The sequence below is a fragment of the Pelobates fuscus genome, chromosome 12 (assembly GCF_036172605.1).
Source record: "Pelobates fuscus isolate aPelFus1 chromosome 12, aPelFus1.pri, whole genome shotgun sequence".
Lineage (NCBI taxonomy): Eukaryota > Metazoa > Chordata > Amphibia > Anura > Pelobatidae > Pelobates > Pelobates fuscus.
Window position 1 is genome coordinate 38424911 of NC_086328.1, and position 16273 is coordinate 38441183.

The following is a 16273-nucleotide window of genomic DNA, read 5'->3' on the forward strand; positions in this document are numbered from 1 at the left end:
GAATTCAACCGATACTCCAGGGGATTTTGCCCCTACTGGATACAAACGTTATTACAGTCACTTATAAAATTCTACTAAAGCAAATATAAATGTTTAAACCTGAATATTGTGTCCTGATTTCTCTGACCTTTTCCCACAGGTTCTTACCAGGGATTCATACTAGGAATTGTGATTTCTGACACCTGTGTCAATTGTATTTATTTTCTAGGTTGGTTGGAATTTAATTATGATTAATTTGAAGGCCAATGATACGTATGACATTAGTTAAGTGTGTAATTTACTCTTTTAGGTTATTGTACGTTAGATGTTAGCTTTTACAAGCACGGAAGCCGTCATCTTCTTTCGTTTAAATCCCTCCGGCAGAGTGTCGGGTAGGTTCTGGTTATTTAGGGCCCACGATCTGGCCAAACTACTACCTTACATTCAGAAGTTTATATATCATCTCATGGCCACAGGTCAACACCTCGATACTATTACAGTCACTGTTTACCTCTACACTGACAGCTCGGCCTGACTCACATATCAGGTACTACGCCAGAACCCATTACTTTCTATGTTTTAAGTGGTACTGGTCCTAGGTTACGTGGCCCAATTAGGAAAAATTTCTGGTCTTAATCCATAGGCTAGAGGTCCCGTGAGGCCAACATCCCCATCCTCATACTCGGAGGTACTACGCCCCTTGGGCCAAATCATAGCTAGCTGCCTCGCACTGTTGCAAAGAGAGTGCCTCACCTGTCACTCCCATTCTTTCTTATGCTTTAATTGACACCGAGAGGCCAACACCCCGCCACAACGTTCGGTGGCCTCAATTTCCCCTCGGGCCCACACATAGTGCCTCTCAGGCCTCTTGGCAACTAGCAGGGACTCATCTGTCATGCTCACAAAGCATAATAGTTTCACCACTTGGTATTTAGCTAGCCCCACACTCACTAACACACACACTCACACCCACCCAAATTCATTACATATGACTGATTAAGCCACTTTTATATTTTTCAGTTATGTCACAAACTCCTGATATCCCTGAGGAACTTTCACTACCCAGCACACCCGCTAGGCCTGGTACCCCTGTTCCTGGTACAGATTTGAATAGCCCTTTGTCCCTTAAATCATGGACCATCCCACGTCTCACAGCAGAACTCAGAAGACGCTGCATCCCTTTCCCAGCTATTGCTAGGAAGGCGGAGTTGTTTAGATTACTGAATACTACCACTGACAACTCCGAAGCAGGGGAAGGCCCTAGTGGGACTCAATTAACAGCTTTTCATGCCATGATGACTTCTCTAATGGCATTCATGGCACAATAAGTGACAGGCTGGATAAATTGCAGGCTGGTGGTGCTAATCAGTCCACTACCAATACTACGGTCACCAGTCATCCTCTCACTAATACTATGCCCGGTAATTCCTTTGCATCTATGGTGGTTATAGAAAACTCACTCAAACCTAGACTGATCATTGATTTATCAGCACTACATTCCTCCACAGCCCCCAGCCTAAACTCACTCATACCTTCCGAAGAGTTTTCACTACATTACGCCACTATCGACCATGCAACAGGTGCCATCATTAAAGCAGGCACAGGGGCATGGTTAAGTAAAATGGATGTAGTGAATGCCTTCAAGTTACTTCCCTTGCACCCTTCCCTTTGGCACCTTCACAGCATTAAATGGCAAGAGTTATATTATTTCTTCACCCGTCTCACTTTTGGCTCCAAAAGCAGCCCACGTATTTTTGACACATTTGCAGAGGCTTTGTGTTGGTTATTACTTAATGTGTGTAAATGTCTTTCAGTTATTCACTATCTGGATGATTTCCTCACGATTGAGAACAACACACTCCCCCCAAGTAGTTTGAAACACATGTTGGCTTTGTTTAAATCCCTCATTATCCCAGTCTCCCCACACAAGACGCTGGGTCCCGACACCAACATGCAATTTTTGGGCATACAACTAGACACTGTACACATGCAGGCTAGCCTCCCTCAGGACAAAATTGAGCGTACCCTGGCAAGCATCGAACACTACCTACTGCAAAGGTGTTGCACCCGGAAAGAACTGCAATCACTGCTGGGATCGCTCAACTTTGCAATGAGGATCATTCCCCAAGGTAGATCTTTCATTTCACATCTACTATCCCTATTTCCACAATTCACCTCAGACACTTCACGTATCACGTTAGACGACCACGCAACCTCTGATTTACGTATCTGGGGTTTGTTTCTCACCTCTTGGAATGGGCAAGCCATGTTTATACCACCCCACTCTGACACTTCACCTACACTGTGGACAGATGCTGCAGTAAACACAGGTTTTGCAGCCATCTGGGGAGATCAATGGCTTTGGGGACCATGGCCGACCGAAGTCAAATCACTGCCCAAATTCACCGAGACCTCAGCTTTATTTGAGCTGTACCCAATCGTGGCGGCGGCCATTGCCTGGGGACCTCATTGGTCCGGTCACACGGTTAGGTGCTACTTGGGTAATATGGCTACATGCCATATTGTCAATAAAGGCCGGTCAGCATCCCTGGTAATTATGAGACTCCGAAGACGACTCACATGGGTAGCGGCCACCTGTCAATTCTTTATCACATGTATTCACGTTCCGGAGTGCACAAACACCGGTGCTGATCACTTGTCTCGATTTCGTTTTCAGGATTTCTTCACGACACTACCCTCCGCTTCCAGACTGGCAACTCCTGCCCCACTTTTCCGAGACATGATAATGGATTAAAGGCTTTGTTAGATCACGCACATCACATTTCTCACCTCACACTTCCAGTAAACACTAGGAACACATACGACAGGGCTTTTCACGTATTCAAGAAATTCATCACTGAATTCCACATCCACGACATGTTCACGTTAGAATCAATATTGGGTTTCACTTCTTTTTGCCACATCAACCTTATTTTTGCCACATCAACACTATAAAACTGTACCTTACAGGCATTCAACACCACATGCTTATCCAACAACCCAACGCTACAGGTTTCCTGTCCTCATATCAAATTAAGACAGTACTTAAAGGTATTAAAAATGTGGACGCACGTGTCCCCTCACAAAGACTACCCATAGACAACAACATATTCCATTCACTAATCAATTTATTAGATTCTTCTCCTTTCGAACCCATAACTAATACCGTAATAAAGACGGTATTTCTGGGTTCCTCCGACCCAACAAATTCACGACTAGGACCATTACAATCTCCGACTACCTAAGAACTATGGACTTGCAAAAACATAACGACCATTACCTACTATTTTTAAAACAATCAAAAACCAGCACCGTAGGTCAAACTATTAAAATCCCCTTGTATCCTACTCATAATAAATGGTGCCATGTACAAGTTTTTGATGCTTATTTTCTTTCACTCCACAAACAACCTCTACAACCTTTGCTCGAACTGCATGGAAACATTCTGACTACAACAGAATATATGCTTTATGTGCGTCTACTGTTGACTAGGCTCGGCCTAAACCCCACTCATTTCTCAGGTCATTCTTTCCGAATTGGGGCAGGATCTACAGCATCGGCTAATCACGTACCCACTCACATTATGAAGGCAACGCTGGAAATCCTCAGCTTACACACTCTACATACATTTAATCCCGTTAAATAATTAAGACAAGCTTTCTGTGACTTATCTAAATAAAGAAAGTTGGTTAGCCATTTACGACTGCTTTGTCGGTTCCGGCACACCACAACCGACTGGTCCCAACTCATTGATGTTGTGGTTATTATATGCTAGATTTTTGTATACGACCATATTGCCCCGACCACAAATTTGAAGGCTTGGCCTGTAGTTGTGGGAGGGGCTTTAATTCCCTTTAAAAGGGCTGCCAACCCACCTTACCGTTGCTGGTCTGGCGAGTCACCACTCCCTCTATTCATAAACACCCTCTAAGGTAGGCCCACTTTTATTACAGGCCTACTGCTTTGTCGGGTCCGGCACACCACAACCGACTGGTCCCAACTCATTGATGTTATAGTTATTATATGCTAGATTTCTGTATACGACCATATTGCCCGATTACAAATATATATATATATATGTATATATATATATATATATATATATATATATATATATATATATATATATATATATATATATATATATTATTTATTTATTTATTTATTTTGGAAGCCATGCTTAGGTCTGTAAAACTGTAAAAATGCTGATAATCAGCTTGTAATAATAAACTGAAAATCGGCATCTTTCAAAAGGCAACAGTGAGGGAAACACCTGCATAATATAGCCATCCAGGAAATGTACTAGATCACACGTATTTGGTCATGTGAGAAAATAAGTTGTGCATTTTTATTGCTGTGGTTTTGCCCTAGTGTTGAAGAACACATTTAATTTGTCTTCTTGAAGCAATAAAAACAATGCATTGATAAAATATTACTGAAAAATACCAGATTTTTAAGCAGAAGACTAAAACTACATCTCATTCAGAGTTTTTATGTCGACCAAGCTATAATTACGACAATAAATAAAATTATTACAATAAAAGCATAAATGATGAAGATCAGACGATCTATCACAGCTGCTGCAATATCCCACTCAGACCACTTATCATCCTTGGTATTGGACATATTCCACTCATTATGAATATTAACAATCTCTGCTAGTATCTTCCTTAGAACTTTTTCTTCCGGTGAAGAACAGTTCTTCCTCTTGTGAAATGGTTGCAAATTAAGCTCTCTTTTCTTAGAATTGTAACAATCTGTAAATAAAAATAAATCAAATTAAAAATTAAATAACATGAAAACAAGACCTGTGTGTGAGTTTCCCCTTAAATGGTTACTTTTTACATTTGATCCAAATGGCACAAAATGTACCTATAAGTTACATAGTTACATAGCTGAAAAGAGACTTGCGTCCATCAAGTTCAGCCTTCCTCACATATGTTTTTGCTGTTGATCCAAAAGAAGGCAAAAAACCTAGTCTGAAGCGCTTCTAATTTTGCAACAAACTAGGAAAAAAATTCCTTCTTGACCCCAAAATAGCAGTCAGATGTCTCCTTGGATCAAGCAGCTATTACTCCACTAATTAGAAATTATAAGTGTACTGCGAATATTTCTATTATGTTATATTTTCCGACATTTTGGTTTGTCTGAATATTTTTTAATAGGTGTGTGACAAAACCCCTGTTTTATAAATGCCCATACTTTTGTATTTCGTCAGCTGTTCGTGTAGTTAGCCCTATTTCGTTCTTTTTATAAAAATACAAACAAACTACCGAACAGCCAGACCACCCGTTGAATGTGGGGGTTCCGTTTGGGTAAAGCAAAGTTATATTTTTTAATGTATTTTTGTTACTTTTGTAAAATAGAAATATTTTCTATACCTGGAGATAATTAAGTTTGCTCCGGCCACTTAACCCAACTATCTCCAGGATAAAGAGGAGGGAGTTCACTGTTCATGTGGGAGTGTGTTATATTTTATTGTAAAATGATTGGTTACTGTATTCTGTGTTCCTGTCCTCCACAAGGTCCTTTGCTAGAGGACCTGCATAAAAGGCAGTGGCCATCAATAAACCAGATTGTTTTACCCCTTCATGAAATCTTGGCTCATGTTTGGGGGATTGGGAGCTATAATTCACAACACCTTCTGCTTTATTTGGATTTCGGGAAACGCTGCACGAATTTACTCAGCTGGAGTGTAAGAAATCCGTAACAAGGTGATATTCACAAAACCCAAATTGACTGCCACATAGACTAACAAATATTTTTTTTTTTGACAAAGTGGTTCATTTGAACAAATTTTTTCCACCATGCACAAGTCTAATGTCTTCAATGTATTCAGATTATTATTTTTTCACTTTTGTGTTTACTTGTACATGCTGGTTTAAAGGGACACTCCAAGCCCCATATTTATTACAGTTTGCTTCTGAATAGGCTGTGGCTGGCTACCAATATGAGATTCTATTAGTTTGACAAAGCTCAGCCTTGTAGTGCAGGAGTTGATATCGGAAAAGGGATAACTTGTAGAGAGAAGGGAATTAGAAGTGGTGTATTTGTTGAGTAAAAAGGAAATGTAATGAGGAGTGGAATTATTGAGAGCTTTGTGGGTTAGTGTTAGGTGTTTGAATTGGATACTGAAGGCAAATGAGTCGTGATTTGTAATAGTCAAGCTGGGAAATGATGAATGCATGAACAAGTGCCTTAGTTGTACCTTGAATTAGAAAAGGAAACACATGGTGATATTTTTAAGGTGGATGTTACAGGATTTAGAGACTGGATGTGAGGAGAAAAGACCTAAGTTGAAAGTAAGTCCAAGTCCGTGAGCTTGAGGGATCTGGATAATAGGTGCCCCATTGACATAGATGTGACAGGGATATAGATGGAGGTGGAATAACTCATAGGGAAAACATGAGAAGTTCAGTAACAGAAATATTAAGCTTTAGAAAATGGGAGGACATCCATTTACAGATGGATTGGAAGCAGTGTGTGTCATGTTTGTATTGTCAGCATACAAATGGTATTGGAATCTAAAATAGTTAATAAGGTTACCAAAAGTAGCAATGAAAATGAAGAATAAAAGAGGGCCAAGAACAGAGCGGGGAGGAGGTAACTCTAGAGATGGAGACAGTAAATGGGTGTTCAGAAAGATGTGATGGGATAAAAAGGACAGGTGGCTTGAGGCATATTGTTCAGATGTGGAATAGTGCAAACAGGAAGGAAAAATGTGGTAACCCACACTCAACACAGTTATATAAGTGTAAGTGTTACTCATCAATATAGACTGCATCTCCCAGGGACTTTTCCCCGATCCCTAAAAATTACAAAATATATATAGAACAGATTCTGGGGATACAGCAGATCTTAAAAAGACAAAAAAATAGACCAAGCATGTCAAACTTACACAATAAATATATTTGCGGACTGCCTGCCCCGGGGCTGCTTTGTGCTGGGGCTGCAAGACAGGAAAGATCTTTCCTGTCTGATTCTTATCTTTCCTCCCACGGCCGCAAGAGGGCAGAGTGTCTGTCTATCTGCAGAGCAGGCCAGCTACTCCCCTGTCCCTCCTGCTTACAGTGCCAGAGGAGAGTCTGCAGAGAAGAGCAGGGCTGGAACTGGAGGACTTGCAACTCCTCTTAAGGTAGGGGAAGAGGGGCTTAAGGGACCTTCCTGTGTAATGTGTTAAATTGGGGAGAGGGGGCAGTGTATTCATTTGAGGGAGGAAGGGGCAATGTATTATTTGAGGGGGGGCAACAGGCCTGGACTGGCCATCGGGCATACCTGGCAAATGCCCGGTGGGCCACGATGGCCGTGGATCTCCCACAGGATCTCCCCTGCCAGCCCCTGCAGGGCCTGCTGTGTGCCTTCATGGGCCGGTGGGGAAATCAAAGATCTCCCTCACCGGCCCAAAGATGCAGCCACTGGCTTGGGAGGGAGAGAGGCAGGAGAGGACCCGGTGGAGCTCTAGCCAGCAGCTCCACCGGGATCCTCTCACGAGGTTTGAGTGTTGCCGCGATTACCGTGGCAATGCTCAGATCTCGCGAGAGTGAACTCTAGCCTGCAGACTAGAGTTCATTCTCACCACTAGGACCACCAGGGATGGCAGCACGGCATCCACCTCCATGGAAACCCGGCTCCCCCCTCTCCCAGGCTAAAGGTAAAAAGGGAGCGGGGGATATAACTTTTTTTTTTTTAATTATCAATAAAAAAATATATTAAAATAAATTCACACTCACACTAACAGCCCCCTCACACACACAGCACCCCCTCACACACACAGCACCCCCAGACTCACACCGCACCCTCAGACACACACAGCACCCTCAGACAGACACAGCTCCCTCGCTCACACAGCACACTCCCACACACACATTTTATATATATATATATATATATATATATATATATATATATATATATATATATATAAAATAACCCTCAGGGAGTTAACAGACAAAGAAAATTAGAAACTTAGAATGTAACGGCAGATAAAAACACCCTCACACACAGCACCCCTCTTACACACACACACACACTGCGCACCTCACACATACAATACGTCCAAATATATATATATATATATATATATATATATACACACACCGTACAGCACCCCTGTACATCACCCCTCACACTGCACCACTACACACATTATGCTCCAGATACACGCTAGATCCCTTACCCTTTATGCACTCTTAATCCTCTACACACACACACACACACACACAATCTTCTATACACACTCTGGGTCCTTTACACACTAGATCTCCTACACACACACACTGCACCACCTACACACACACACTGCATTCCTTGTAAGCAAACATATACAACATTCTCTAAACACACCCTCTCTACAACCTCTATACACACTACGTCACCTATACACACACACACTACAGCCCGTATGCACACACTCGCTACATCCCCTATAACACTATGCCCCTATACACACACTCTCTACAGCCCCTAGCCATATTAGCCATATTACACTACAAACACAAATTAAATTTACCTATACACAATACCACACCACACTCTACACACACGCAATCCCACAAGCAGGTTCCAAACACATGCATATACTTTCCTGGCCCTTTTGTCCTCTGATATCCCAGTTGTGGAGACAATTTAAAAGCAAACACAGCACAAGCTTGTTTGAACCAACATGCTCACTTTGAGAGGGGGTGTGCTTGTCATTAGTGATGACAAAACACACCCTCTCTGGCCCCTGCCCCCTTCTTAGGGGGGCCGCTCTGATTGAAAAATGCCCAGGCCTAATTTTTTTCCCAGTCCGGCCCTGGGGGGCAGTGTATTAATTTGGAGAGAGAGGAGGCAGTGTATTAATTTGGAGGAGGGGGCCAGTTTTTTTTTTAAATATGGGAGGGGGGCAGTGTATTAATTTGAAGGAGAGAGAGGGCTAGTGTATTAATTTGAGGGAGGGAGGGGTGCAGTGTATTATTTTAAGGGAGGAAGGGGGCAATGTTTTATATTGGGTAAGGTAAAGGGCAGTGTACTAGAGTGGAGGGAGCTGGGCAATGTGTAAAATTGAGGGAAAGACAGTGTGACAAACTGAACCTCGTCACGGGTGCTAGGAGGGGCCTGCTGGCCAGCCTTTTGCCAAAAGACTATGAGCCAAGTCAACGACTGTAAAGACCCATATTTTATTCCCCCTGGCTCCCCTGGTTCGGCACTTTCCATAGAACCGAACACTAGCTCCCTGGCGGCTGTTCGCATGGACCAAAACCGCGAATAGGCTTCAGGGAGACTTAGCCGTGAATGATCTGGAACTATTTTCTGCATGAAGATTCACGGTTCCTGGTTGGTCCCCCAGCTTAGCCCCGATTCTATAGAAATATTTTCGGCACGAAGACTTTGCAGTTCCTGGTCGGTCTCCAGCGGTACTAAAACGCGATTCTATGAAACTGTTTTGGGCATAGAACCATACGTGCGGTCGGTAAAAACTATGACTTCCAGGAAATTCCTGAACCCCTGAACTGATATGGGTTATTTTTGGATATGTTGGTCACCCAGATCAGGGCTATCAGGGGGTGTAACTGTGGGGATTTTATGTGTTTTAAGGTATTTTGGGGGTTTGGTAAAAATGTGTGTTTTTTTTTGTGTTTGGAGATAATTGAGTATAGTTTAGTATAGTGCTTGACTCAATTATCTCCTAAGTAAAGGGGAAGGTGTATTGTATTGTATATGGGAGTGTCATGCATTGTAACACTATTGGTCTGTGACTTTGTAACAGAGTTCTCCACAAGGTCCATGTGGATGTGCCCCTTGCATGGGGATTGTCATAAAAGGCCAAGTGTGGCACCATTAAAATCAGTTCCTCTTCACCCTCAACATAGAGCCTCATCTCATGTGTGGGGGGGACAACTATATTCACTCTGTGGATTGCTATATCACAATCACTACACTCTCTGGAGTAGGAGAGGTTCACCCACTGGAAGCTGGATCCTGGTCTTGGGTCCAGGGGAGGACGGCAGACCCCAACCAAGTTGCGGTGGTTTGGGGGTCTACGGTGCTGATGGTGACTGGTGGAGTGCTTGGAGTCCTCTGTGAGCACTAGGAGCATCGATTGATGGAGGTACTCAGTCTGGGTGCCAGGCGGTCTGTCACAGACAGTGTATTAATTTAGGGGAGGGAGTGATGCAGTATTAGAGTGGTGGTAGGGGGGCAGTGTGTTAGATTGAGGTCAGTTTATTAACTTGGTGAGGGTGGAAGGCAGTGTATTAAATTGTGGGAAGGAGGGAGCAATGTGGTGAAAGGGGAGGGCAGTGTATTAGAGTGGTGGGAGGAGAGCAGTGTAATAGCTTGGGGCTGCATGGAGGCGCTGCACTCTCCCCATGGAGATGCTTACTGGCCGCGTAGCTTTTTGCCACACATGCACAATAGCCTCCCAATGCTTTACTATGAGAAAGCATTGGATTGGCTGAGATCATCAAGTTTGATGATCTCTGCCAAAGTGAAGAACACACTCATATTAATTCAAAATCAAAAAGATAACGTTTGTTTTTTACAGCTGTGCTAAAGCATACAGTCATCATTTCAGTCCTATTACCAAACTTTTCTTAATATGTAAAGGTAGTTGGACTGAAACATTGGTAATATGCAAATGCTGTCTCCTAAATCCACTCTTTTGTTTACTTTGAAGCCCTTCAATTGTGAGGACATCCAGTGTCAGTTAGGCAACGTTTTTATACTGTACTTTTCTAAATAAACCTACATTTCTATGAAAACTGAAGTTTTTTTTTTTTTTTTTGTGGCCCACATGAACTTAAACCTTGTTTATTTGGCCTGTGTTAGCCTTTGAGTTTGACATGCTTGAGATAGACAATAGTGTATTCTCCTTGGATTGAATACAATGTATAATTTCTTCAATCTCCATGTTATAGACCACAGTCTGAAGGGAAGAAGCTTCTGATGTATAAAAATCACTAGTTGGTTGTGAAGTCAGTAGCTGTAAATTGTGAGATTGTAGTGGGGCAGAGAAGGTAGTTTAAAGTATTCAAAAAGGTGTCTGGGATCATGTGCAAATGCAGATGAGATGGGTAAAATGCACTTTCCGGCAAGGAAGAGGATAGAATTATAGGAATAGAGCATTCATTTGTAGTGTAAAATGTTAGTTGTGAATGTTTCTAAGGTTTCAATTACAACTCTGTTACTAGATAATGTGTATGTGCATAGCAAGAGGAAGTATGGAAATGGATTTGAGAAAAAAAACAAAGGTTTGATAATAGAAGCAAGATCTTGGTGAATGAAAAATTAAAGAATGTAAGCAAGAAATCATGAAGGAAAGTTGGGGAGCGTTGAGGAAGTTTAGAAGCGAGACAGACGGAACTGAAAATAAATACAAAAGAACGATAAAAAGAAAAGAAAAACATCAGTTCAGCAATTGAAAAGGAATACAGGGAACATACAATGAGTGGAACAGTGTAAGAGAGAGATGAGAAGAAAGTTGATATAAGATGTGAGGGTGATTAAAGTGAATGGCACAGAACATTGTATATGAATGAGAAGTATTAAAATGAAAGTACAGCTAAAAAGAGAGTGAATAATATGGCTGTAGTCTGGGTCAGGTCTAGACATGTGCATTCGTTATCGTACATGTATGATTTCGTCCGAATTTTCTGACTATCATATTCGTTTACTAAAACATAAACGAAAGCCGTACATTTGAATTATATACAAAATGAAAGGGCAAATGCCGAATGCATTACCTTTTCGTTTCAGTTCTTTTTTCCCTGCTTTGTTCGGTAACCAAACAAAGCCACAAAATACCCAGATCACCCGTATTCTTATTAACCTTGTTCCCCCCGTTAACATCTCAATAACGATTCACACCTCAGTGTTCTAAGTGGTCGGCTGGGTGGCCGCCGTTCGTATACACGAACACATGGTGGCGGCCATCTTATTCGCACAAACGCAGGCAGCGGTGTTTGGTCGTCGAGTGCATGGAACTAAAATCGGACATTCCACCTCTGCTAAACCTCCGCTAAACTTCCATCCCGCCTGCGTTCATTTCTTTGCATACTGGAAGAGTACTGTTCAGTGGAATAGTTCGCATGGATTAGGTGAACACTATCTGCATACCAGCTAAAGCATATGTTTTGTATTTTATTCGTTTTCGTACTTCTGAAAGAGACCGCCCGCCACTACTTTGCTCCTGGAACTATTTTGGGGGGGAAATGTAATGTTAATATTTAATTATTACAAGGAGGGAGTTGGTAGCGCTGCCAACTCTCTCCTTGCTTTTTTTTTTTTTGCACATGAGCAGTGTTATTTTTGTCCTAATGGGCGAAAAACAAATTATGTTTTACCAAATTTTGTCCAAAAAACTAATGTTTTATGGACGAAATTCAGAATGGACAAATTAAATTTTTATTTAGTACAAATTAATTTGTCCGAAATGAAAATTTCACTGATGCACATGTCTAGTCATGGGAGTAAAGGAACAGAGAGATGGAGAACATTAGGGCAGGAATCATGACCAAGATTTGCAAGACAACAGTATCATTGCATTAGGAAGGGGAAAATGGCATTGGGTGGACAAACATAACAATATTTGCAGGCTAGAGTTAAGCCACAGTTATTGTTTGAACCAAGCAACCCCTAGTTAGCTGCCTCAGGGTCCTGATATCATGACAGATGTTTCCCAGTTTTTATTTAGCTATCACATACCTTTGTCTGTTGAAATGACTGTCTCCACTTTATTTGTAATTGTTGGTTTGACACGCACCACTGGTGCCAAATACTTTAGAAGACAAATCATCCATTTTGGGACATTACAATCTTTAGAAGATAACTCCACAATATAGGAGGTCAACACACTTCCAGCTGTACTGAAACTCATCATACCCATGCACACACAGCAGAATATACCTGTGTAAGAAGGGAAGCAAAAGGGTAATGTTTACTTAAATACAGGGTCCTGTTTCACTGCCTTTTATTTTGAATTTCTTTTCTTTTTTTCCACTGTGAAATGTCGCTAACTGAACTACTTTCCCCATCAATCCACACTGGTACTCCCTAAGTGATCACTGCACCTACATGCAAACACTGATCAGCCACAACATTAAAACCCCTGACAGGTAAAGTGAATAAAATTGATTATCATTACAATGGCACCAGTCAAGGGGTGGGATGTTTTAGGCAGCAAGTGAACAGTCAATTCTTGAATTGTATGTATTGAAAGCAGGAAAAATTGGCAAGCGGCAAAATCAAAGTGACTTTGACAAGAGCCAAAGAGTGATGGTTAGATGACAGGGTCAGAACATCAACAAAACACATTCGGGTGTTCCCGGTATGCATTGGTTAGTACCTACCAAAAGTGGTGCAAGAAAGGACAACCAGTGAAATGGTGTCTGCGTCATGGGAGCTTAAGGCTTATTTATGAACATGGGGCTGCATAGTCGCAGACTGGTCAGAGCTCGGTCAGTGATCCCCTGTCCACTGCCAAAGGATCCTTTAATGTGCACATGAACATTATAACTAGACCATGGAGAAATGGAAAAAACACTCAAGTTTCCAAACGTTGTGCTTTATCATATGCTTCTAGTCTAATGATATAATTAGTTATAAAATGTATGTTATTTCCAAAGCAGCTGTATTTTGTACTAAATATAGGAAGTGTTTAAGAACAATTGCAATGATTAAAAGTCAAGTATATTAATCTTTAGAACAATGAAAGATATCTTAAATTTTAATTTGTATGACTGATGGTAGTAAAAAATAAATAAATAAATCTGCATTGGAAACCAAGGCCATCAATAATTGGGCACTCTTAAACCACAAATAGTTCCCATGTGGGTGAACATAATGGTTTAAATTATCCAGTGCATTGGTGTTTTTAATGTTTTGGCTATAGAGAAACCGTACATATTACACACAGAAGTTTTTATATGACCCTACCTTGATAGGATCAATGTTTATGAAAGGACATCCTAAGAATACTGTGAATTGCTGAGATTTTCCAAGAATAATCCAGAATTAGCTGCAAACAACAAGTTATCCATGTGCATGTAAGTTCCATCGGTTCTCATTGAACTGTGCTCCAAAGGCTGCTGATTTTACCATAATGTGGTCAATTCAATTAGGTTTAGTGGAGAACAGGTTGCCTGGTTTCATGAATCCTGTTTTCTTTACAATCAGGTGGATGGCCGGGTGCGTGTGCATCATTTACCTATGGGAGCAATGTTAGCAGGATGCACTATGGGAAGAAGGCAGGCCGGCAGAGGGAGTGCTATGCCCTGGGCAATGTTCTGCTGGGAAACTGGGTCCTGGAATTTATGTGAATGTTACTTTGACATGTATAAATACCTACAGATTGTTACAGACCACATACACCCCTTTATGGCAATGGTCATCATTAGTGTTCCCTGATGACTCCCTTGAGTTCAATTTGTGAAGTGTGAATGCATCTAATGGTTCACTCAAACTGCTCTTAAACTGAGTTTATCTCTGGTATTCCCAGTGGTGGAACACCAGAAGAACAAATCAGGGACAATTGGACTAGGACCTAGAAATGGACAAATTGGTCAAATGTCCCCAATTAATTTAATTGGTAAAATTAGCAAATTACGTATTTTCAATTCTATGCCTTCGGCCGATCTTTATTTTGCCATTGTAGATGTGATTTTGCATAAAGAGGAAAAAAACAATAACCAACTGTCTATTGCACAACAAGGTACCTACCCAAGATTGGTGGACTTTTAGAATTAGGGAGGATAGTATTCAGAATCACCAGTAGCACAGAGAATCCTAAGACCACAGAAATTTTAAAGACGAGTCTGTCTTCATATGACCGGATTAACATACTGAAAACATCTGCAATAACCAGGAGGAAAGCTGGGACAACAAGGTTATTTACGTATTTTAGAGGAACTCTCTGTATCGAAACCTAGGGAGAGGAAACCAATACATAATTATGAAGTCAAATATCCAAAATAACAGAAATTGAGCAATAGATGTCTACAGGAAGAGCCTCTTGGTTTGTCCCTAGAATTTATGTAGCACTATAACCTATTCATAAATGAGAAGAAGGCCCCTTCCTGTACCTTTTAAGGTTTTAATGGACACTGTCAGCACTTTAGGAATGAAATGTAATTTACACATATTTAAAAGGTTTACTTCAAGCACCATGACAACATCAGGGCTTTGGAGATGACATGGTGCTTGCAGTCTGTACGTGCAGCATTTCACTAAAAAATGCTGTGCATAAGGATATATTTAAGTTTGCTGTTTGAGGTGTAACCCCACCTCTGATCATTCCAGGCTGCATCATTAGCAGCAGGGCCGCCATCACAGGCCCAGCGCTCCTGGGGGGCACGGACTGCACTGGTAATCCTCTGCGTGTCCAGCCCCCCCCTCCCCCCCCCTACACAAATCTGCATTATTTTATTACACTATCCCTTAACCTCTTCTCTCCCAAAATTGTGTCTAGAATAATTTATTTTATAAAGGTGCACTCAGTTTCATATTCCAAGGCTTGTAATCATTATTATAATTCAAAATGATTACAAGAATAATTTCTCTACCAGGAACCAATTCCACTGATATAATATCGGCAAACATGCTGAAAATGACAGTTTGCCACTCCTTTCAAACAGTAAAGGAAGTGTCAATGCTACTGTCAGGAGTGGTGTGAATTACTTCTCCACTTATAGGGTACATGGTTTGATTAAGATTGCTATAGCACTTCCTCAATACCTTTTATGTTAGAAATGTATAATTGAACTGTACTTACTGTATATTGACATTATGATATGCTCAAATGCAGACATTCTTTTTACATTCAGTTGTCTTTCATTGTAAGCTGCACTGCTAATAATTCCACCACGGCTCTTACAAATACCTATAAGCAAGCTAGTTATTTTTATTTATCTATTTTTTGTCACACCTGCTGTATGTGATAAAAGTAGTATTTTTACTTTACACTAACATTTCAGATCTTGTGTTAAATATTGCAAGAGTCACAGTATCCTACATGTCATTTAACAAAATAAATAAAAAAAACACAAAAAATCCTAGCCCTGATGTACTATCATATGGGCATGAGTTAATAGATATTGCCCATGATATAATTAACACATTTAAATCTCGTGTGAGCACGATATAGTTAACTCATGGGTACTATCTACTAAATGGTGCACACAAGATAACTATGCCATGGGAAGCAAGGCCAGCACTTCCTATTAGCATCTACATTCTGCTGCTCAACTTGCTTTCGGAGTACATTGAGATGTCGTATCTCCCCGGTACTATGCATTTCGCAGAACCCCACTTCTCCTCT

General features: G+C 41.1%; 1 protein-coding gene across 1 annotated transcript in view; it reads right to left on the reverse strand.

Moving 5' to 3' along the window:
* Positions 1-4341: 4341 nt before the first annotated feature.
* Positions 4342-16273, reverse strand: part of LOC134578578 (5-hydroxytryptamine receptor 3A-like) — a 68975-nt gene continuing 57043 nt past the window's right edge. Inside the window, exons 7-9 of the mRNA XM_063437547.1 lie at positions 14677-14881; positions 12664-12864; positions 4342-4736 (exon numbers count right to left, since the gene is read on the reverse strand). Of these exons, the coding sequence (XP_063293617.1) occupies positions 4471-4736; positions 12664-12864; positions 14677-14881 (672 nt within the window). The 3' untranslated portion in view covers positions 4342-4470. The remainder of the gene's footprint in view (positions 4737-12663; positions 12865-14676; positions 14882-16273) is intronic.